Here is a 23,412-nt window from a genome sequence, read left to right on the forward strand (position 1 = left end):
AGGAGCCCTAATGCACGAAGATTACACTATGCAAGACAAGGATAAGGGAGAAAAGAAGGGAGCGACCGTGCTCAGTATCTTAGTGTACAGAAAGATGAGGCGTAAGGAGAAAGGACTGGATAAGAAGTTGACCTGACGAACTTCTTCAAGCTTGGAGTGAGAGCTTTTTTTTTTCTGAGAAAGCTTAAAACAAAAATCTCATGCAAGGAAAACGTCCCGGGGCCAGCGTCGGCAGTCGGCTGACGGCTGCCGGCTGAACTCGGCTCTCTTGCCCCATCACTCGCACTCAACCAACATTAGGATCAATCAGAGCTCCAGAAACTGCATGATCGTTATTTCTAGACTCCAACAACAACCTTCAGGCCCCTATTGCTACGAATACTTCCTCATATTTCACCCAATCCAATCCAGATTGCACTGCATCACTTTGCTCCTCACGACCTTGAACTGTTGGACATTAGTTAGTAGTTTAACTAAGTCAAGCTTCCCCAATTAGCGCCAAGATTGGCCATTTCATTCTTTCCGACTGAGACTTGGTACCTTTCATAGGTTCATCAGCGTCCCGTTTCTCACTCTTCTTTCCCCTGGTTCCCATAAACCTTGACGTCTCGTGTACTGTCCCTACAGCACGGTAGTACAGAGTAAGACTTACGCATTTGGCGACTTATTCTTTCTTTCGTGCTATTTGGCTCAATTTTTCCAAGCTTCATTCTTGGCTCCTGTCCTTGAAACCCCTTGTCTGCCCCTGACCCAGACCCACCAGCCTTTGGATACCATCAACCTTGTACGGACATCTTGCATCCCGATTGACCTAGCACATCCAAGCTGTTATGCATATATTGGGAGATTCTCGTTAATCTGTCGATATGCATGTGTTGCGGTCCATCAGTCTAGGCAGGAGACGTTCGCGGCAACGATATCAAATTGATATACTGCCTCGATACCGCCAGCCTAGGTTTTGCTGCATACGTTACGCCTCACAATTGTTCGGGCCGTTCGGAAATCCACTGGGCACTAATGAAGAGGATGAGCCTCAGCGACCACGCAGCTCTGATACAGAGACACAATCTCGACTATTTGACACCTTTTACAAGATGTTCGAATCTGCGGCAACAACCTTCGCTTCTATTGCTGTCCTTGGCTTGGCCGGTTATGCTTATCATAGGTATTACAAGCGACTTGTCTTGCAGAAGATAGAAAATGCATTCCAACCTGGAGACCCAGTTCTGGAGCTGGCCGCTTTGGGAAAGTCTGCCACTGGTAGCTCAACTCACATTTCAGGCGCAAGAGATGGTAAGGATCAGAATTGGATCCTTCGTCCAGAGCAAGACAAGATCGACGCTGTTGTGAATGGTACTGATAAAGGCAAATATCACCTCATCATTGGCGAAAAGGGAACGGGAAAATCGTCGATGCTTCTCGAAGCAATGCGCAAGGTGGACGGAGAAGGCATCTCTATGTTTGAAGCCCACGCCGACCTTGAGATTTTCCGAATCCGGCTTGGGAAGGCTCTCGATTATGAATATCATGAAGACTACATCGGCAGCCTCTTTTCAATTCGTGGACCACGAGATACCACAGCTTTGCTCGACATTGAGCGGGCTTTCAACAAATTAGAGAAGTTAGCCATGCAACGGAGGAAGCGCCGAAGAGGTCCTTTGATCCTCATTATAAATTGCACTCATCTTATCCGAGATGATGATGATGGACGTAATCTGCTAGAGTTGATACAGCAGCGAGCGGAGCAGTGGGCTGCTTCGAATCTGTTAACGATGGTCTTCAATTCAGATGACTACTGGGTCTACGAACGTCTCAAACGCTATGCTACCCGCATGGAAGTTGTACCAGTTCTCGATCTTCCCAAGGATCGTGCTATTGCAGCCCTGGAGAAATACCGCCGAAGGTATTTTCCGGAACAAACGCTCTCGTCCGAAATTCTGAGCCAGGTTTATGATCAGGTGGGCGGTCGACTTGCGTACCTAAATCGGGTGGCAAAGAGTTCGAACATGATCCATGCCTGCGAGAAGATACGCGAAGCAGAAAAGACGTGGTTTTTGAACAAGTGCGGCATCCTTGGAGAAGAGATGGACGACGATGTGATGGATCAACAGAAGTATGCATCCGCAGCCATGGTCTTGGCAAGAGCTCTCGTGAAGGCTCAAGATCAGATGGAGGCTTCCTATGACCCGAGGGAGGGCCACAAATTACCCCAGATACCACTCTACAAGGCTCGTCAAATTATGACCAGAGCAGATTTCATTCAGTCTTATGATCACGACAACATCTTCACCATCGATTCAAGGGCCAATGTCAGAGCAGACAGCGTACCAATGATGAACGCATTTCGAGAGATATGCAGTGAGCCAGGATTTGATGACTTTCTTGAAGCGACACTTCATAGAATCAGTGCCATCGAGAGCCTCAACAGGACAAAAGAGCTGACGCTGAAAGATCTATGGATTGAACAGCGTGGCGAAATACGTGGCAAGTATCTAGCAGTGATGAAAGACAGCAAGGGGCGTGATACTGGTACTTTGGAATTTGCTATCAAGCCCAACGAGAACCTAGAAGATGATGACGCGGGGTGAGTGCGTTGTTGAAGCGCAGAATTCATGGTCGTCAAACTTTATCACATTCTGCAACATATACAAGAGGTTTATGACCCTTGCATCAAAGGAATTTGAGATGCAGCACAATATAGCTTAGCTATCGTCCGATAAGCAGAGAGCAAAGCTGAAATTTGTGGAGCCAATCTGGGATGTTCGGAAGTGCATCGATCGAGCTCACAGCTGCAAAGCATGGGCAGTGAGCGGATTAGGAAAGCCTGCAGAGACATGGTGCATTTGACAGCTTACATGTCAAGAAGCTCAACCTGCAGCAGGAAGATTGCTGCCGCGTGGTTCCTGCAATGCATTTTAAATACAGCGCCGCCGGCGTTTGAGACCCATACTAGTCAACTCAGGAGGGTGCGCTTTTCCATCTAACACGCGAAGAATAGATGCAATATGTCAAAGCATGCTCCCCGGACCGACTCAATCGTTATCGAGTCTTCTGCATTACATTCTATCCGGTCGAAGTTCTTTCGCACCAAGCCCAAGCACGCAAACGCCAGAAGAGCTGTGTTGAGGCAGGACTATTTAGGTTCTTCTTACTGTGCAGAGAACAATTTGCCACTGTTAGATAATGCCAATCGGTGTCCCATGGCACAACTACGTCAATCACCAGCTCAAGTCTGCAGGAAGTGTTGGGAAACGGGAGATAAAGGTGTCCGAAGCACAACTGAGAGCATCTCAAAGCGGCAAAACTTCCGAAGCTCAATCATGAAGATCCCAATCTTATCCATGGTTATGACGCCATTGCTCGAGGTGATGGAGATGCCATGGGCGGTTGAGCTAGGATGGAGGAGAGTGGGCGCTAAGGTGGCTGAATCATAGGGGAATGAACCATGGTTAGTTACAGAGCCGGGCCGGTGGCCCCTTTAGCGAGATGGAAGTGGCAGACAACTCAGACTTCATTGGCCGTTGAGCAATTTGTGCCTGAGCGTCAAACGCCGGCAGAGTGGTTGAGCACTTGTGATCCCAGCGAAGAGCTTCCTGAAAACTGGCTAGTTTAGTTAAGATGTGGTCAAGATTGTTTTAGGGGCTGCCTAAAACCTCTTGGCTCACACTGAATATGCCAAGCCTGGCTGATCCCCCCTTCCATTCATTTCACCTCACCAGGTTCTGACTTCTCAACCTTCATTCCACATTGAGTCCTCTTGTTCAGAGGTCACTTACCTCATTTACGCTCTCTTGCACCACTTCTTCATCTTCAGTACCTTGATGGTATTCTCGCTGGACAAGTGAATCCGTTCTTTTTCTTTTCTCGAACATTCCCTTCATACCAGCCTCCTTCGGTTGAAAGCCACCAATTCTTGCACATCCAGGCGATAGAGACTGTCATTCTCGACGCCGGCTTCGTCTTCGCAACAAGCAGGCTGGTGTTTGCTGCTCAACCTCATTTTCACTTTCAATTGGTCATATGCAACTGCATAAAGTGCCACTCGCCGCTCGCTGATTGACCACTTCAATTCAGGCAGCAGGACTGCACGGTGGATTTCGTGACGGCTGGCAACGGTTTTGAAAGAATCATAGACGCATCTGTTGATTTTGTTCTCTTTACGACTTGGCCGCCGCTCTAACAATGTTCGATATGATGTACGCGGGAATACTTTTGGCTGTCTCGAATGTGGCATTGGCTCAGCATGGAGGAAAGCCCAAAAGTGCTGCCGATATTGCTGAAGAAGGGGCCGCAGAACTTCTGAACCATAAGCTACCACGCAACTACTTTCTGGCGCTCGCAGCATTTGCGTGCATGTTCATCTTCTACCGGCTTATGGTTGTTGCGGTTCAAAACTTCCGTACGATTGCATGCTTGTCCAATGACACTCAACGATACTTTGCCATTGCCTCGCCTCAATGGGCGAAAATCAAGTCCATGATGCTTTATGCACCTCTATTTCGAGCACGTCACAATCGGGAGTTTAAGCTCTCCACTGCTATCAACATGGGAACATTGCCATCGCGTTTTCAGTCGATTTTCCTTGGCGTGATCGTGGCAACGAATGTGGTCTTGTGTGTTTATGGGGTCCGGTGGACCGCACCACGCGCGAAGGTACTTTCAGTCCTTCGAAACCGCACTGGCACTATCTCTGTTGCAAATATGATTCCCATGGTTCTGATGGCAGGCCGCAACAATCCATTGATTCCACTACTCAATGTCTCTTTCGACTCTTTCAACATGATGCACAGATGGTTGGGTAGACTAGCTATTCTTGAGGCTATTGCTCATACACTGTGCTGGATGATCTCTAAGGTCGATACAGGTATGGACTTGTTATTGATTCCACTAAGCCTCGTACTAACTGCTCTACAGCTGGATGGTCGGCTGTTAAAGCTTCAATAATCAACAGCAATCTTAACACGACTGGCCTGATCAGCGCTGTTGGCTTGGTTGTCATTCTTGTACAGTCCCCCTCTGCCATTCGTCACGCTTTTTACGAAACGTTTTTGCATCTTCACATTGCTCTCGTGGTTCTGTCATTCATCGGTCTCTGGATGCATTTGGCCGAGTTGCCTCAACGGAGCCTCCTGGTCGCCACAATTGGCGCTTGGATATTCGACCGTAGCCTCAGATTCTGGAACCTATTCTACCGCAACGTAGGTCGTGGTGGCACCAAGGCCACAATCGAAGCACTCCCTGGCGATGCCCTTCGTGTCTCCTTTGATGTTGCACGTCCGTGGAAAGTCCGACCCGGTCAACACGTATACATAACCATCCCTTCAGTCGGCATGTGGACCTCGCATCCCTTCTCCATTGCCTGGAATGAAAGCGGCGCCCCGTTCAGCCGCGGCCTTAACCTCAATGAAAAAAGTGACAGCATCATCATGACACACCAAGATCTACAATCCACAAAGTCTAAGACTATCTCCGTCATTATTCGCCGGCGCACCGGTTTTACTGACACCCTCTACATACGCGCCGAGAAAGCCGGCGCCTTTGACGGGGCCTCCAAGCTCACCCTCAACGCCCTAGTCGAAGGCCCCTACGGCTCCTCACGTCCCATGTCCTCCTACGGCACCGTCCTTCTCTTCGCCGCCGGCGTCGGCATCACCCATCAGGTGCCCTACGTCCGCGATCTGGTAGCCGGCTACACCGCCGGCACCGTCGCCGCACGCCGCATCACACTCGTGTGGATCGTCCAGTCCCCCGATCATCTGGAGTGGATTCGGCCGTGGATGACACAAATCTTGGCTATGGAGAAGAGAAGGGAGATCCTCGGTATCAAATTGTTCATCACGAGGCCGAGAAATAAGAGGGAGGTAGTCAGTCCGAGTAGCACCGTACAGATGTTCCCGGGAAGGCCTTGTGTGGAGACTTTGGTAGGGAAGGAGTGTGAGAGCCAGATAGGGGCGATGGGCGTTAGTGTTTGTGGGACGGGGAGTCTGAGCGATGAGGTTAGAAGGGTTGTGAGGAGCAGGCAGGGATGGTGCTGTATGGATTTTGTGGAGGAGAGTTTTACTTGGTAAACAAAAGCAAGAGAAGAAGGGGGGTGCAGAAGTGTGTGATTTGCACTTCGACTGCTGGGCAATTTAATTGCCAGGGTACATGTCTGTCTGTACGTACATCTGCGTGTGCTACATGCCCATTAGCATGCATCTAGCAGCAGTTTGCCAGGAAAAGCACTGAAGGTCTACGCTTGCATTTATAAAGTGTAAGAAAGGAGAGGTCGGACCACAAGTGCTGAACGAAGTCTATGAGGATGAAATTGACAATGAAACTGAAACGACCATTGCTGTTATTTGGTTTTCCTGTTGTCCTTTTGATCTACATTCTCTCCATTCCTTACTCCCGCACAACCCCCATCGCTCTAACTGGCCTATTTAATGGAATCACTGGAACCAAGAGCAGGGAGCACTGCGAACAATTCGTACTGCAGTGCAGGAATATGAGTTTATTGAGGGAAAAGAGGTTGCTGCCTCACTCTGCGTGTACCCATGTCGTCCAGATCCACCCGCTGGTGATGCCGCTGGATAGGGCACTGCCAGGAGACCTGTGTCGTCGATTTTCTGGGTATCGTACTTTAGCGTCGGGTACTGGAGGCAGATGGTCTATCCTCTGAGAGGCGCAAAAGCAGGAGTGGATACGCTAGGATTGCACGATGGGCAGAGTGCATTGACTGGACAGTCTTGATTTGGCTGTATCTGGAAGAGGTATCTCGTCTCTATTTCCTGGTAAAGGTCGCATGCTACAGACTGCTCGGGGTCTGGCTGCTAGCAGGATACCGTATGTAGTGATTGCCTTGATTGGCAATGCAAGCGTCAAGTCTTCTTATCTACTCTGCCGCATCAGTAAGAGTTGCCTTATTTGGATTCGGTTAGCGTCAAGCAGAGTGAACGTGCAGAGCTCAAGGTAGATCAGCGAAGGTTTGTAGCTAAGAGCAAAGCCGTGTCAGACTCAGTAGCCGAGGTTTGAGGAAGGCGATCTGCAAGACTTTACCATTACTGGGGTTGACAATGCTCTCATACCATGTAAAGCGTTGGGAAAGAGCTCAGTGGGGCAACTCTCATGTATCCTGCGTGCATGTAGTTATTCGTCCCGCTTGTGAGTAGATGTTTATAGCAACCACAGCTGCTATGCCTGTTTTTTTCCTTTTTAGGTACTTTAGGCTTTGATTTCGATCTTTTGGCTCTGCACTCATATTTCTGAACGATGACAGCCCAAACCTTCCATTCGTTAGTATTCAATACCAAGCGGTTTCACTCAAGAATGTCGCTCTGTGGTGGAGCTTCGTTCCACGCCGATTGTGGACGGATGCCTGCAGTGACTAGGGAAGATACAAATACACTGATGGAGAACAACATCTCCGGGTATGACCTGGCCACCGTTAAAAGGTCTGGGTCATCTATAGCAGACTTCTTGTTGTCTTGACTCGTGCATCACTCCTGGGTGAACCGTTTGTCCGGTTGTAGGTCATCCAGAAAATCAAGAGCTGTCCTAGGAGTGATTGTGACAGACATTCCTTTTTGGGTGATTTGATCTAGACTTCCAACCAGAATCGGGCATACCGGCTGCCCTTGACTCAAGCAAGCTCGGTGTTTGTATGGAGATGGACAGATTTCATCTCCCAGTTTCTGCCTGAAGAAGTGTCTGGAAGAAGTGTGGGTCCGGCCACTTAGTAACTGCCGAGAACTTGGCGCATTTCGTCCGGACTTTAAAGCCATTGGCAAATTCGATTCCTCTTCTACCACCGTCACAGACCTATCACAGTAAACAACAAAGGGTTTTCTGTTGATTCTGTTGTCTTGTAATGCGACGGGCGGTGTATACCAACATGGAGATACTGATATGAATCTAGGCCAGACCAGGTTAACACCACTGATCAACAAGGTGTCCATGGTGTTACGGAATGGCAATCTTTTACAAAGTTGAAGTCAGCTTTAGTACCATCTGTTCATCTTCGCCTGCTGGTCGTCCTGTCTACCTGACAGTCTCAGGCTGAATGGTGATTGGTCTGACAATGATGAAAGGATTCGTGTACTGATGGTCTCAGAGCTTACCATGACATATACATATCTGCTCATCAACGTGTGCCACACCACATGCTTGATGATCATTACGTGATGCCTCTTGCCCTTTCCATAAGGAACATATGCTTGCAGCTCTTGAAACATCTCAGCTCCTTACCGCTCTAACATGTCTTCTTGTCAATCAAACTCATCTGCATACATGCTGATAGATGAGCTGAGCCCTTCCAATCTTCGGAGTCAGGCATACAGGTATTGATATGCGGCCAAGAAACGCGGCTGAGTAATGCGGCTCAGTCGTGCTGCTGTGCGATGTGACAGCTCCTCACAAGCCCTGCAGATTTCGTTATCCTAGATCTAAAGCACTTGAAGCACAAGAGCACGTACAAGCACCTCCTGCTTGCTGTACGTGCCTCCAGGAACTATTTTCCGGTGTACCGAATCCTCCTCGTCACTGGAATTTCATCGAGCATAAGCCAGAGTATTACTCATAACGAGTCGCTTGAAGACACAGGCATGCAACGGCAGGACGTGTTCCGTTGGCTCTAATACCTCGACCCATCCATGGCAATGTGGTCCAACCATAGATACCTGGCTCTTCTCTCTTGGGACGAGGCTTTTCTTCGGCGTCCGCAAGGCTCTCGCTGCCCTTAGTATACCCCTTCGATGGATCACCAACGGTTTGAAGAATCGTCGCTTGCATTGGCTCGGGAAACCTCAAGGTCTTACAACTACTCAGCGAGCAGATCTGGCAATCTTCCCTCAAGTAACGTCGTTTCGGAGCATCGTCGGATTAACACGGCTTGCTCAATGTGTCTTGCTGGGGAAGCAGTCACCACCGGATAAGGCATTTTCGTTAAGAGAGGGTGTCTCCATCATGGCATGCCGTACGTTGAGTTGGTGCCTGAAGAACTCGACCCTGACCATGGATATCGTCCGGCACATGGTTCAGATATCCACCTGCCTATTCAAACAAGGCATTCATGAATCTTCTACAACGCCAAGCTCTTTAGCCAAAGAGGGTCCTGGAGGATGGGAGGTTCATGTAGATTGCAGGTGCTTACTGCTCTCTTTAGTGTTCTAGAGTTGCTTTGTTGTCCTCTGCTGCCAGACCTCGAGGGAAGAGCTGAATGATCTCGATGGCTGGCCTTACCAGGATGGGAAACGTTGACAAAGGTGGCTACAAGGGTGATGTTGTGCAGAAGTGCTCATCCTCGAGAGTAACTTGGCTTCTGTTTGAACGATCCGAGTCAATCTTCCAAGCACGGTGTCCAAGACACCCTGGGTTTTCGTTTTGCTGATGCCCAGCTGGAAACAATTTGCTCACTGCGTTGGTTTTCTTCATTCGATCAACCGGCATGGAGTTGGGTGTAGTATGCTTTATCTTGGTGACCTTGCTGCACCAATTTGGGACAGTGTGTTTGCACATATCTTTGGAGACAAAATTTGGGCGAAGTGGTCACAACACTTCCTGCGCACCGCACTCCGAGCTCATCCACCGACTCGTTACTTGTCTGCTAAATACGGTTCATTCCAGCTCATTACGACTCCGAACAAGTTCTATGTTGCAATCATCGCTACGATGAGCAATTCTCTCTTCTCACAATTAATGTTCGACCCTGTTGTTGATGCCTCCCTTTCGACAAATCTGCAGCAACTCAGTCTAGGTGGCCGATGCATGATAGAGAATCTGCCCAACGAAGTACTTCACAACGTGCTAAGCGAGCTTCCGGTCACGGACCTCAAGGCCTTTCGACTAACAAGTAAGAAACTTACGAGAGCACCTATCGAGCACATTTTCAGACATATCCGAATCACGATACATCCTCGAAGCATCTTCAACATTGGGGAAATTGCAGCTAATGGGGAGGTACGAAAATTTGTTCGCAAGTTAACCTTTGATCTGAGGATGCTATGGGAAGCGGTAATACCGCTAGAGACCTGGCCTGACGTCTGCGTGCGAGCCGGCAAGCGATCGTGTCCGGACTTGGGGAGAATTGGCAGCGCCAATTATGACAGTTACGTTGAATACGTTAAAGGTCAAAATGAAGTCGCTAGATCTGGTATGGGGAGGGTCTGCTCTTTCTTCGAGGATTTGACGAACATACAACACCTGGAATTGACTGGTGGGACTGATCACGGCGCTATGATACCTACCACACAGGATTACATCGACTTCAAAACCACCTGGCCGAGACTTGGCGTCGCTCCACACAGGAAGGGAAATAGAAACGCAGAAGTTCACGTTGACAGGGTGTTGACAGCAGCTTTGAACAGCAAAAACTCTCTCACCTCTGTGTTTCTCGTTGGTGTCGAAGTAGATTTTGTTTGCTGCACCACGCCAGACCGGCAGGCACAATGGCACCACGGACTCAGACCCGTACGACATCTCAAGCTGCACCTGTGTATGCCCAACCCAAAACCGGGCATATTGGAAATCTCCAATGATGCGGCGCTTCTAGCGGGCGACTATGCACAATTCCTTACCAGTCCGGCAAGATTGGAAACGCTGGATTTTGCACTATTTGTTGAGCCACCACAAACAAGGAATGAGATGCCATGGACTTCTTATGGGTACGAGAAAGACCTTTTCAACGCGATACTTGCACGGCCGTCTTTCATGCAACACATGAAGAAATTGAGATTGGCCGAGTTTGTCTTCTCGCCGAACGACTTCATTACTCTGCTGTCCCACAACACAGCACGGACGCTCAAATCTCTCACATTTCACAAAATCCATCTTAGCGAGGGATCCTGGCTGGTTTTTCTACGGCAGCTTGCTGTCGCTGCCGAACTCGATCATTTCTCTCTCTCCGGTTGGATTTCCAGCCAGCACGAAGGATGGAATGTTCTCACTCAGGAAGAAGCAGCTACCTATTATGGAAGGAAAGATGAGAGGCTGCACCCATGGGATCGTGACATCTGGGACTACAACCCGGACTGTTTGGTGACGTGCGAGGCGTTCAAAGATTGGAACGACCAAATTGAAGCGCTTGAGGAAAAGTGGTGCATTCGCTCCCAAATTGAAGATTGGGTAGTCAGTGCTGGTGGTACTCGCCGTGATTTGAGCAACAAGGGTGATGATCCGACCAAATGGGCTGGGTGGTCATGTGACCACAGCGATTTTCTGACTTCTTCGCACCACCCTTCCAAGTCCTGGCACGATGACGGCTTTCCCCTCATGCAGGGTTATCTCCCCACCTGTGCCGTGCACCATGCACCCTCAATCGAGCGTCAGAAGCAATACCACTACGAGAGCCGCTGGAGGACCCGCTTAAATCGAGATTTCTCCTTTGTATGGGCTGAAGAGCTGATGCGTTCTGTTCGTGAGGGTGGGAGAAGCTGGCAACCTTGCCCAGAAGCAGGAAGTGAGACGGTGTGGAATGCGAGGACGAGATTCTGTCCAGATGTGCTGGCAGAGGACGAATTTGTGGTAGACGAGGAGATGGTGTACGAGGATAGGGAGGAGGAGTTTGTGGTTGTAGGTGATCATTTCATTGCTGAGAGGCTGGAAGACGAATAGGTGCACTTGCTTTTCTGGGATGATGAATGAGTCCCTCTTGATAGCTTTCAAAAATCAAAAATGGCACAAATCGCTCGTATTGTTTAACCTAGCGGTGATCTCCAGGTAGTCTTTCCCACCACTTTTGTGTCATCCAGGAACATCTTCTTTGAATCATTCAGTCGGAGGCCTATCATCTGCTAGAACTAGGATGGCTTCCACATCTTCCCCTGGCAAAACAGTGATGTGTCAAGGGACACCCTTTTTGTCCTTCACAGTATCAGCTTATTGTTTTCTCATTGACCAACAGCGGTCTTCTGACACTGGCAGTCCTTTGAGAAAACTGTCGTGGCTGTCCAGAAAGAGACTCCTCTGACATCTGACTCCTGATCTTCAAATCATCTACGAGTACCAAAAGTGCTCCAAACTTGCCACTACAGAAATAAGAATCTCATTGGAAGTATAGTTCTCGGGTTTGTAAACAGCTGGCGTAACAGCCGCGATGCCCTGCATGCTATCACCCTATAATTCCAAAGCGCTGAATTCTATCTTGCTTGGACCTATCTGGCGTACTCCTACACGACTCTTACTTTGGTATCTCTATATGGAGATCCCTTGGAAAAGTCATCATCACACCTGAATATGAGTTGATAGTGGGGTCACGTTTGGAAGCCAGGTGTGGTGCTTGTGACACAGCAGCAGACGTTGTGGTGTGATCTTTTGACGGGCTATGCACTCCGGAGTTGGGGTGCATATATGCGGAACCTGAAGTGTTCTGTGGGGAAGGGCAAGCCACATAGTAAGCTACAGACTCCGTACTACGTAGTAAGTTAAGGCTTAGCTAAGGTCCTCCTGTCCTTCGGTCCCGTTCCTCGGGCAATCAGGCGCCCACTTTGCCGAAGGACTCTTAACCGGAAGGAGTGAATAACGCACCACAGCCTCCAACGTGTTTTGCTCCAGATTTCTCCTTCTGGTCTTTGCTTGAAACACCTGCTCTTCTCGGACAAATAGTTACTCAGAGTGAACGCTTACTCAGACTGGTCTGCCACTGACATGATATCGATCAGTAACTTCCTTCTCTCAACCTTATTCTCACCGTACCTCTGCTTGGCGGTTTGAGTGTTGTTTCTGGTCCAGGCGTGGAGCAATGGAGGATTGGAGTTCTTCATCTGTTCTCAACACCTTATGCACATCTTCGCACCGCCTGGCACCTCCGAAGAAGATGCACAGACTATGGAGATGATTCGATCTTGCTAGATTTCTACAATCTCATCAAGTATTCCTGTGCGGTGCGAGGTGAAGGTGCATTCGGGTTTGAAACTTCAGAGCCGCCCTGTGGCCCCTCGGACAACCGCGCGCCGTTATGAGACTCCTTTCAAACCCATCCTGGAGCAGCCTTGGCCTCGTCAGCGAACAGGGTTACAGCTTTTGTTTATGAAACTTCAGCACCAATGTTCGCGACATCCAAGTGTAAGAGTGCTCACTCCGCGTTCTCATCCCATGATGTCTCCATATACTCGCCGTTTCCTTCCTTCCGGCTTTCCTTTCACTGTCGTTTGTTCTCTAAATATTCCTCTCTTTTACATTACGCTTTTGTATCTGTATTAATTCCGCATTCGAGCTGGTCTCTATTGCTCTGCTGGCGGGCTTTCCACTCCCTCTACTCTTGATCTTTCGTCTCAGATTCTTTAAAGTTCCAATCAGTCTGTCGAGGCAGAGGTAGGCTCAGCCTTAAGCCGGGTACGGTATGAACGACACAAGAGGGTGGGCAACCCATGATGGCATGAACAATAGTTCTTTATGTTCGCTGACGGGCAAAAGATTTCAGCAGCAGTGGAGCACATCAACAGACACCACGCTCGAATCTCAGATAGCCCAAGCGTCGAACAATTATGCAATATCAGATTCATCCTTCACCCAACAGCTAAACAATACTGATATCAGTCCCCAAAGTGATAACTCATCGCTTCAGAGTTGGCCATCTGCTGTGCAGAATTTTACGACGCATTCAGCATCGTTCCCCGGAGCCTTCAGTACGGCTTCCTATCCCACAACTACAGCCTGGACTTCTGCAGGTATCCCAGCCCTGAATAACTATGCATCGAACCCAAGTGTCGAGAATTTCATGGGCTCCAGCTTTCCAAAATTTGATAATCTTGGTACGGACGAACCGGGTTCCAACTATAACATTTTGGGTACTGATCGGATTACAGGTCTTCATAACCAGAAGCCACTAGAGAACACGATCGACTTCGGCGACTTCAACACTGACTTCAGTGCCTTTGAAAGTGACGGTACTGGCTCAGACGGGCACACGATAATCAATCTCGGCCAATTTCCAACTAGTCTAGACGACCCCATCAATCTGCAGACGACCCCCTTCCCTCGAAGACAATCAGCCTCCTCATTCGTGTCGAGCGCGGGCCCAATGAACGACCCGCCAGATGCTTCCTCTTTTCCGGAGACAACGTCCCACACATCCGACTACACTCCTCAGGGCTCTTTAAACATGTCCTCGACACCGCTGTCGCCTGTCATGTCTCCAAGATGCACTCCTCAAGAAATGGTGCGTGCGTCAAGTCGCACTCGGGCAACACCCTCTCCTAGACCTAGCATACGTTCAAACGCGTACTCGATTGATGCAATGCGCCACAACCGGTCTTCGACAGGCTCATTCACCTCTTCACCAGCTAAGAGATCTTCGCCGTATGGATACCCCGCAGCTGAGAGCTACTTCACACAGATGCCAGTGCAATCACAGGTTTCCACTCAATCCATGGTCAGCAATGTCTTGCCATCGTCCAACCTCAACCCTACTATTTCCTATGCCTTCGGTGGCATACCTAGGTTCCATCAACCCTCCATGCCACCATCCTCGTTCGATCCAGCTAGTCGCATCGAGACCGTTCCGTACATGTTGTCGAATGGGACTTTCAGGACATTGCAGTCCAATGCAGGCCCCGGTGGTCATGCTCATGATCATTTCTGTGATCACGCTGACCCTCCTGATCTTTTTGGTCCTTTGTCGGAAGAACAGCTTGTGCCTCCTCTTGAGGACATGAAGCCTGATGACCCCGATCTGACGCCACACGAGCAAGAACTCCGCTTTGAGGGCGACTTGTACACTCCCAGATTTGTGCGAGGTCATGGCAACAGACGAGAAGGTTGGTGCGGAATCTGCAAGCCAGGCCGTTGGCTGGTTTTGAAAAATTCTGCCTACTGGTATGATAAAAGTTTCACACACGGGATTAGCGCAGCATCTGGACAAGCATTCGAGGGACCGCGTGAAACACGTAGAATGGATGGCAATGCAGATGTCTGGGAGGGTCTATGTGGCAGCTGTGGCGAGTGGATTGCTCTCGTCAGTAGCAAGAAAAAGGGAACTACGTGGTTCAGGCACGCATATAAGGTATGTCAAGCTGTTCTTTGGTTTGTTTTCTCCTGCTGACAACTTTAGTGTCATACACACTCGAAGGTTAAAGATGCACCCAAACGGCGACGGGAAGGTAATACTAATCAACGTCCGACAACGATGAATCCTATGACCATACCGGGACCCACTCCTGGTTCCATAATATCAGCTTCGACCTCAAATCCAATGCACAACATGAGTGGAAGGATTGAGACTGTCACCCCACTAAGACCTCTTTCAACGATGGTTTAATGATTACACGTGTGGCGCCTGGAATTTCATCTCCATTGGGAGCCTCATGAGCAACGAATCTGGGTAGGCATATTGTACAAGTGACGGAAAGGCCAGCTCATCCAGCTCATGAGACTTCGACCTGGTGAACATCAGCATCTGCATAGCGATGGCGCTCATCGATTGGGAAGCGATATCAGAGGTTCTGATTAGTAGTAATGATGGAAGCTAATTATTGACCCAAGTGGTAGCCACGCGCCGGCCTTACTAGATGATGGCCATGAGACATTATAGGGCAGCCGGAAATAAGGGGAGCTTACAGTACTTCACTGATTCCCTTGTAGTCTTTTCTTCATCGAGAACTCTGTTTCCCTTTGTCAACATCGTGGCAATCAATTGATGCCTGATATTTAATCTGTACAATTGAATGGCCAGCCTGCTTTCCTTCACCAGACTAAGGATAGACTTCTTGTGAGCAATGTCATCGCACAGTTTCGGGATTTTCATAACACGTCAACAAGGAACCTTCTACATTATTCACTAAGTGCACGTATAGGATAGTGTCCGTCTCAACTGGTGAAGCGAGTTTAAAGCGACACTTTACCCAACATCCGCCAAGGAAGGCTGGAGTGGATGCAGGACGGAAGCCTGAGGAGGTTTGGAAAGTTCCAAGTGATTCTGGTTCGAGAGCCAAGAGATGCTCAACCTCCGGAAACTTATTGGAGCCGCAACAATAATGCCGCCAGCCAACGGAGGTCGAGAACGACGATCTTCCAAAGAATCTGATAAGAGGAGGCCAAAGTTCCGTGTTCGAGAGGGAAACACCGTGCAAGATTATGCTGACAGTCACAAACTAAACTCCCGTCATCTAAGTCAATACCTTGCTAGTCATCCTGCACACTCCCGTCCTGCCGGCAACCGCTCAAACTCAGAGCCTGTTCATCAATCCCCACTTGCTCTAAAGCCTAGACACAACGGTTCTCTTACCAACGCGAGCTGTGATCCACATTCACATTCGGAGTCTGCCATTGGGCATTCACAGATGAGAAAGAAATCCTCGCCCCTGAAGAAGGACAAGAAGAAAGACAAGGACAATCGGGACTCCCATCCTCTCAATCTTCCACCAGACGAGTTGCGGAGACTTTCCGCTGTCATGGCTGCGCAAGAGGGCGCTCGAGGAGATCCTATGGATCTTGACAGTAATGGCCCATTTGTTTCACAAGAAACTGAGTCACCAGCTACGCCTGTTGGCACAGCGCCCGGAGCATTTCCAGAAAATGCAAACGGCACAGTGAACGGCGTCAATGGGGATCATGGAGATGAAAAAAGTCCTACACCGCCACCACACCGAGTGCCAATTCCAGAGAAGGCTTCCATCGATGCTGAAGCCGCCAAAACAGCAGGTAATAAATATTTTAAGGCCAAGGATTACTCCAGAGCCATTGCCGAATACACAAAAGGTTGGTCAACCGCTTTCTTATGTATGTCTACATCTGCTGACCATGGTACAGCTGTCGATGCTCAGCCGTCAAACGCAACATATCTGTCAAACCGTGCCGCTGCCTACATGTCTGCAAACAATTTCCCAGCTGCGCTCGCAGACTCATTAAAAGCCAACGAGCTCGATCCAGGAAATCCCAAAATACTACATCGGCTCGCTAGAATCTACACCTCTTTAGGCCGTCCACAGGAAGCAATAGATACATATTCCAGAATAGAAGGGGGCGTTTCTGCGAAAGACACAGCACTAGCGCAGCAGACATTACAAGCTATCCAAAATGCTGAGCTGACTTTAAAGGATGAGAAGGGCTCAGGCAACATGGCTATCTTCGCCCTTGACCAGGCCGACAAGTCCCTTGGTTATTCTGTGTCTCGGCCTCGGAAATGGCAGCTGTTGCGTGGTGAAGCTTATCTCAAGATTGGATCCCTTAATGCGCTCGGCGAGGTACAATCTATAAGCACGTCTCTCATGCGGACCAATTCTACCGACGCTGACGCCCTAGTCCTCCGTGGCCGCGCTTTCTATCAAACTGGCGAGAATGAAAATGCTTTAAAACACTTCCGGCAGGCCTTGTCCTACGACCCCGATCTCACTCAGGCGCGTACACTGCTTAAGACGGTGCAGAAGCTTGACAAAGCCAAGGCTGATGGAAATGTTGCCTTCAAGTCTGGTCGATACTCGACAGCTGTCAAGCTCTACTCTGAAGCACTCATGGTGGACCCAAGCAACAAGGGAACTAATTCCAAGCTCCTACAGAATAGAGCCGCGGCCCGTATGAAGATCAAAGAATACAAAGAAGCGGTTGAAGATTGCGACCAAGCCCTCAGACTTGATCCCACATATACCAAAGCACAAAGAACCCGGGCCAAGGCCCTCGGGGAATCAGGCAACTGGGAGCAAGCTGTCAAGGAGTTGAAGGAAATTGCCGAATCGAATCCAGAAGAGCCTGGCATGCAAAAAGAGATCCGGAATGCCGAACTTGAATTGAAGAAGAGCAAGCGGAAGGATTACTACAAAATTCTCGGCATTGAGAAGGACGCGTCTGAACAGGATATAAAGAAGGCTTATCGCAAGCTAGCGATCGTGCATCATCCCGACAAAAACCCTGGAGATGAAGCGGCGGCTGAGAGGTTCAAGGACGTTGGCGAAGCTTACGAGTGTCTCAGTGACCCGCAGAAGAGGGAGAGATATGACTCCGGGGCGGATCTGGAGGAGATGATGGGGGCTGGAGGTCATCCTTTTGCCAGTGGCGGTATGGGAGGAGGTGTGCAAATTGACCCCGAGATGATCTTCCAGATGTTCGGACAGGGTGGAGGGATGGGTGGAATGCCCGGAATGGGAGGTGGTGGTAGCAGGGGTGGTGGATTCAGATTCTCCACTGGAGGCGCTGGTGGTGGTGGCGGATTCCCTTTTTGATGAACGAGTGACTTTGTTTAGGCTCCCTCTGGAGCTTGATGTCGATGGTCGCAGCCGCGTATGCGTGCGTACTCGATATACCATCGTCACTTGCATAGCGATGCGACGGAGCAGGTTGTTGGTATGGAGTATAAATAGAACACGACTTTCCTTGCCTCGGGATTCTTTCCTTCGTGATATGCTTTACCATGGTCTAAAGGAATTTTCTTTTTCACCTGGTGTTCTTCCAAATTGTAGTAACATACCTTACTTGATGCCTACTATCGTTCGGATTCGTTCGGTAAAGTTTATCGGTAAGTAAATCACATTTTGGTACTTCCATGTCAGTTTTCTAGATCCGCTGCATGCTCGGTCTGAAAACTCAGTCCCCTATGCGTTTCAGTCCCACCTCAGGCAATCTACCCTGTACCTTACTTACTTAACTCCCCTACCCTCGGACTCCCTTAACATCAAAAATCCCATTCCATACCACGTCAGGTCTCCTCGCCTTGGGATCTAGGTAGTTCGTACTCGGTTGGAAACATTATTGAGTGCAGGTGCGCTGCCTGGATGCACGCCTGGTGGATGGAAGTTTGGTTGGATGACCAATGATTGGATGCGTTGGGTTGCTGGATTTGTGTGTGCTTCGTTCGTTTATCTCGTCACGCTGTGTGATGGGACGCTTTTAATTGTGGGGTGTTGTTATTAATATTTATTTAAGATGGGGTGGATTTGATGTTTGGGAAGTCATTACTCCGCATGAGTACAGTGACATAAATACCAAGGAGCTGATGGTGGTACTCCGTAGTGACTAGTAAGTAGGTATGATATAACATCATACAGTCTGATTGGCTTGGACTTACCTCTGGGGCGTCCGCTGTACTGCTGCTAGTACTTATATCTATGGGATTAATGAAGCTGGACAAATAGAAATTGTTTCAATAAGGACTTAGATGAAAATTAGATCGTAAGAATCTGTTGGCACATCTTTAAGTCAAGTTCTTAAAGGTCCTTTGATTGATTGATCGAGATAGTACGTAGATGATTAGATAACTTGTAAACAGCTGTTTTGGAGCAATTTTAATAGCTCAAGTCTAACAGGTTTTATGTTCCCTTCGGGAGAGGAGTTGATTGCTAGTAATCGGCCACATCTCAGGCCAATTTCCTCGGGCTAGTCTGCGCTTGGCGGACGCCTGCTGTCAGGAATGCCAGGATGCTATATAAGTGGTTGTGGTCTATGATCCGGCAGAGCCGCATCATTCTGACCTTTTGGTGTAGTGGTCTGCGGAGGTACGGAGCACCCTAACACCTGCCTTCAGCCTCTTCCTGATATCAATGTTTTCTCACTCTCTCTGCCCCACTTCATGGGGTTGATAATATAGCCAGATCTAGAACCACACCAGACCAACTGATTCATCGTAAGTAACTCGCTAGCATAACTACCAATGGTGTCGGGAAGCACTTCAACGTCCTCCTCGGTCATACGCCGAACACAATCACAACACGAGCTCACGTGTCTCTGAGATCTTGCTTGAGACATCCTATCCGAGAATGGAACTTCCCTGTAGCACATGACAGCACAAGGCACGGCTAATGGCCAATCACGAACAATTGAGACCCTGTTCCAACAAATGTATTGCGACAGCACACGAAGCATTCCGCAGGAAGTCACCCCGGACTGCTAAACAACCGTGGCGCCACCACCACCAAGGATAGGCTGGAATCGTGCATTCTTCCCCACAAAGACCACTCATACAGATTTCCACGCCATCTTCATGGCTCGCCTCGTCCGCAGCAACGGATCGTGATGTATATATACGAATGGCGAAAGTTCCGAATGCTACGTCGGCTTCCTACCGTCTTACCGGAGGTGTGGGAATGGCAGCAGAGCGCTGCCCTCCGAGGAAGTCGACTGTATGACCAGAACTTGCTCAAAGGCTGAGGAGTGTTCGACTAGGATTGCGAATGGGTATATATACCCCTCTTACCAACCACTAAAGAGCATCCATTCCTCAACATCAAATTCATTGTATCCCAAGGGACCATTTCGTCACCGTCCACAGTTAATTCGTCTTCTCATAAGCTTCCCTATTTCTCATCGATCATCGGCCCACCGCGAAGATGCGTTCTCTCTTAGCACTTCCAATTATCCTCCTCTCCTCGCTCGCTCTTGCTACTCCACAGGATGGGCGTGCACCAAATGCCTGTCTTCAATGTACACCCTTCCCAACTCCAGGGGACAATTCGCAACAATGTGACCAGACCACTATTTGCGTTACTCAGCCCGGAGAACGCAACTACTGCGCCTGCAGGGGCGGATACAGAGGAAGTGGAGCATATCCTCCCGGAGACACCAGTGTTCAGGTAGGTGCAATCGTCCTTTCCAATCTATTCGATATAGCTCCTATAGGCGAGCTGTAGAAAGTAGATTACCGGACGGTCGTTGGGCAGGACAATGCTGATGATTCGACAGTTCCGACTGAATACTCCCGGCCAGGAAGGAAGAGTCTTTGTCAGTCCAGGCGTCAGGTGTGACACACTCTGTGATGAGTGGTTCCTTGGGAGGGATGGCTGCCGGGAGGTTGGACTGCGGGCAGACTGCTGAGCATGTCTTTCATGGAAAGCAAGTATCATGGATAGGCAAATTGATTGATCTATCGAGCATGGAGGAGAAGGCTACGTAGTAGGAGCAAGCGAGGCCAGGCTAGCTAACACAAGCAGAACGCGCACGTGACAGCAAAACATCGAACGATACGGAGGACTACTAGTAGTAGTAGCTGAGATATCCAAATTGTTAGCACTGCATACATCACTAAGTAATAGGAAAATACACATTCATTACTGGATAACGTCATTCCTGTAAAAATGGTCCACTTACACCTACTAGTAGTATAACAAAGATCATACTGAGTACCGCGAATGATTATTCTGTGCGTACGGAGTACAAATTGTCGTTTGGCAATCCGGATTCCCAACCTTTGCAACCCAATCGACTTTGGAGAACCACCTTCGGCCGCCCAGAAAAAATAAAATCGTCTACAATAAGCATGCACAAAGAAGATTGTACTACTAGTAGACTACTAGTAGTTGAAAGGAATGGACCTTACTTGGCGGACAATGGGGTTGTTCCAATTCCTTGTCAAGACCATCTCCATCGTCCCAATCCATCCCTTCTATAAAAGTTTTTCATCCGATCTACCCTCTGCACCTCAAATAGCAATCTCATTTCGAGCCACTGCTTCAGCACCTTCCTGGAACCCAGAACTCACCATCAAACCCAAAACCAGCAATTCCAATTCAAGGACCGCCATGTTCGCAAAAATTTCCCGTATGTTGGCGGGTAAGAAACACAGCGAAACAAAGAAAGCGGGAAAGGACCCTCGGCAGGTTGAGGTGACAAAACGACCAAAGAAATCTGTCGGGTTTGAAAACGACGCGAAATTGGTGCAGACCATCGAGGTCCCTCCAAATGTCGACAAGCCCGCTACAGGTGAGCCACCGGTTTTGCGCAAGGAAAAGCATCCGTTACATCTAGGTGTGAAGGAACAGCAGCCATCTTGTCGAACGGATTTAGAGATGGCGCCGGTTGCCGAAGGTGGATCATCTTCTACCATGCCCTCCCGAGCTCCACCAGCGAGTTTTCCAAACGCTCGAATCCCAGGATGCGATCACCACAACACCACCCTCATCAGCACTGACATGGCTGGCAAGAGTATGACGAGCTTCCGCGCACGTTGGGTCTTTTCCGATGGCACCAGCACCACTCACACGCACGAAGCTGCTCCGTTCTCGCCAATCATGGCTTGTCCAACTTCTCCATTTCACGGCCTTGATCCTCTCATACCAGGGACAACGATCGTTAACACCAGTGTCATCTCCACTGATGAGGCCGGCAACAGCAATTTACGTTGCCGCACGACTTGCATGCTACTCGATGGCACTAGTAAGACTCAAACTCGCGACCCTGTCTTCATTCCGGCGTCTGCTGACAAGGTTGGTGACCCATCCCCACTTTCTCATGCTACGCCAGCTGAAGGCGTTCCTTCATTCAATGATAGCTCTTTGGGAGAGTCGTCCTCAATTGAATTGTCTTCTTTAGGTAGCACCAGCCATACAGTCGCTGAAACTGCCAACCCGCAGACCCAACCAACCCTACGCCAACCTCGAAAGTTCTACCGACAGCCATGGAGTAACGCCTCTGTAGCTTCTCATCGCCCCGTTTTTTCCGTCCCTCCCCCTCTGCCTCGTCGTAGATCTATTCGTCCGCAAACCTAAGTTCTGCAACCTCACTCCACGGCCCGAGGAAGACCATCGTCTCACCGATGAGGCGTGGACGGTGATCTTGAACCGAATTGCAGAGCAGAAGACCGAGGTGAAGAACACAAAGCCTGAGCAGACCCAGCCACAGGAGGGAACCAAGCCTGAACAGACTCAGCTGAAGGTGAGTCCTACCTTTGATGACATCCTCGCGGCCTTGGATGGCAGTGTAGAGGAGAGATCGGAGCTGGAGGGTAAGAAACGCAAGCAGACGAAAGCAAAGCAGTCCAAGGCCAAGCGCGAAAAGAAGTTGCTGTCTGATCAAAATGGGCCAGCTTGGTGGATGTGAGTGAATATCGCAGGATAGAGTCCCTGTCACTTCTAGGAGTTTTCGATTTCGCTCGGTGGGTCTGCATGCGTTTTGACAGCTTCACATTGCATTGCAGGAGTATCGCTTGCGTGGCTAGTTCTGCTTTGCGCTCTAGGTAAGTTCGTTGTTTTGACAATGGAAATCAGTTTCTTTGCCATCATATCGTCCATCTTTCTACTTGTATGTTCTAGCGTACTAGTAGTGTTACTATTGAATTACGTGTATCAGCACCATAGCATCAACGAGACATACTTCATTCATGTGATCAAGGTGGATGACTAAGTACTGCTAGTACTATTGTCCTTTGTGGTGTCTGAACCCAGTAATGTTGGCTTTATGGCTGCCACTACTCAACCCCGCACAGCTCCTGAGGTCAACTTGGACCTCGAGCATTTTTGTCAGCCAGGCTTCTGTATCTGCCAGTCTCGATTTGAGCGTTATCTCAACACGCCTTGAACTCGTCCTGGATTCACGGAATCTCGGAAGTTGAACCCGACTCAAGATTGCTTCGATCTCGATTCAAGTCCTCAGCGTGATCAGTAGTTGGTAGCATTCCCAGAAGACATCGTATCCGGGCCGAGCGAGTCTCACTTTCCGTCTCGATATGGAGATATACAACACATAATATACTTATCCTGCAACCGATCACAGGGCATGGGAAAATGGGCTTCCCGTTCA

General features: G+C 49.2%; 6 protein-coding genes across 6 annotated transcripts; all 6 read left to right on the plus strand.

Moving 5' to 3' along the window:
- Positions 1-1,094: 1,094 nt before the first annotated feature.
- Positions 1,095-2,588, plus strand: EPUS_07389 (uncharacterized protein; the record flags this gene model as incomplete). Its single annotated transcript, XM_007788281.1, has 1 exon — positions 1,095-2,588. One exon carries the CDS (start codon positions 1,095-1,097, stop codon positions 2,586-2,588), a length of 1,494 nt encoding a protein of 497 aa, XP_007786471.1.
- A 1,594-nt stretch (positions 2,589-4,182) lies between these two features.
- Positions 4,183-6,068, plus strand: EPUS_07390 (uncharacterized protein; the record flags this gene model as incomplete). Its single annotated transcript, XM_007788282.1, has 2 exons — positions 4,183-4,864; positions 4,915-6,068. The coding sequence occupies 2 exons, from the start codon at positions 4,183-4,185 to the stop codon at positions 6,066-6,068; spliced, it is 1,836 nt and encodes a 611-aa protein (XP_007786472.1).
- Positions 6,069-9,441: 3,373 nt separating this feature from the next.
- EPUS_07391 (uncharacterized protein) lies at positions 9,442-11,589 on the plus strand (the record flags this gene model as incomplete). Its single annotated transcript, XM_007788283.1, has 1 exon — positions 9,442-11,589. The coding sequence occupies one exon, from the start codon at positions 9,442-9,444 to the stop codon at positions 11,587-11,589; it is 2,148 nt and encodes a 715-aa protein (XP_007786473.1).
- Positions 11,590-13,315: 1,726 nt separating this feature from the next.
- Positions 13,316-15,232, plus strand: EPUS_07392 (uncharacterized protein; the record flags this gene model as incomplete). Its single annotated transcript, XM_007788284.1, has 3 exons — positions 13,316-13,727; positions 13,782-14,977; positions 15,026-15,232. The coding sequence occupies 3 exons, from the start codon at positions 13,316-13,318 to the stop codon at positions 15,230-15,232; spliced, it is 1,815 nt and encodes a 604-aa protein (XP_007786474.1).
- A 715-nt stretch (positions 15,233-15,947) lies between these two features.
- EPUS_07393 (uncharacterized protein) lies at positions 15,948-18,128 on the plus strand (the record flags this gene model as incomplete). Its single annotated transcript, XM_007788285.1, has 2 exons — positions 15,948-16,671; positions 16,723-18,128. The coding sequence occupies 2 exons, from the start codon at positions 15,948-15,950 to the stop codon at positions 18,126-18,128; spliced, it is 2,130 nt and encodes a 709-aa protein (XP_007786475.1).
- Positions 18,129-21,224: 3,096 nt separating this feature from the next.
- Positions 21,225-22,713, plus strand: EPUS_07394 (uncharacterized protein; the record flags this gene model as incomplete). The annotated part of the gene is made up of 2 exons (XM_007788286.1): positions 21,225-22,296; positions 22,361-22,713. The coding sequence occupies 2 exons, from the start codon at positions 21,225-21,227 to the stop codon at positions 22,711-22,713; spliced, it is 1,425 nt and encodes a 474-aa protein (XP_007786476.1).
- Positions 22,714-23,412: the final 699 nt, after the last annotated feature.

This window comes from Endocarpon pusillum, assembly GCF_000464535.1.
Source record: "Endocarpon pusillum Z07020 unplaced genomic scaffold C714293, whole genome shotgun sequence".
Classification (NCBI taxonomy): Eukaryota; Fungi; Ascomycota; class Eurotiomycetes; order Verrucariales; family Verrucariaceae; genus Endocarpon; species Endocarpon pusillum.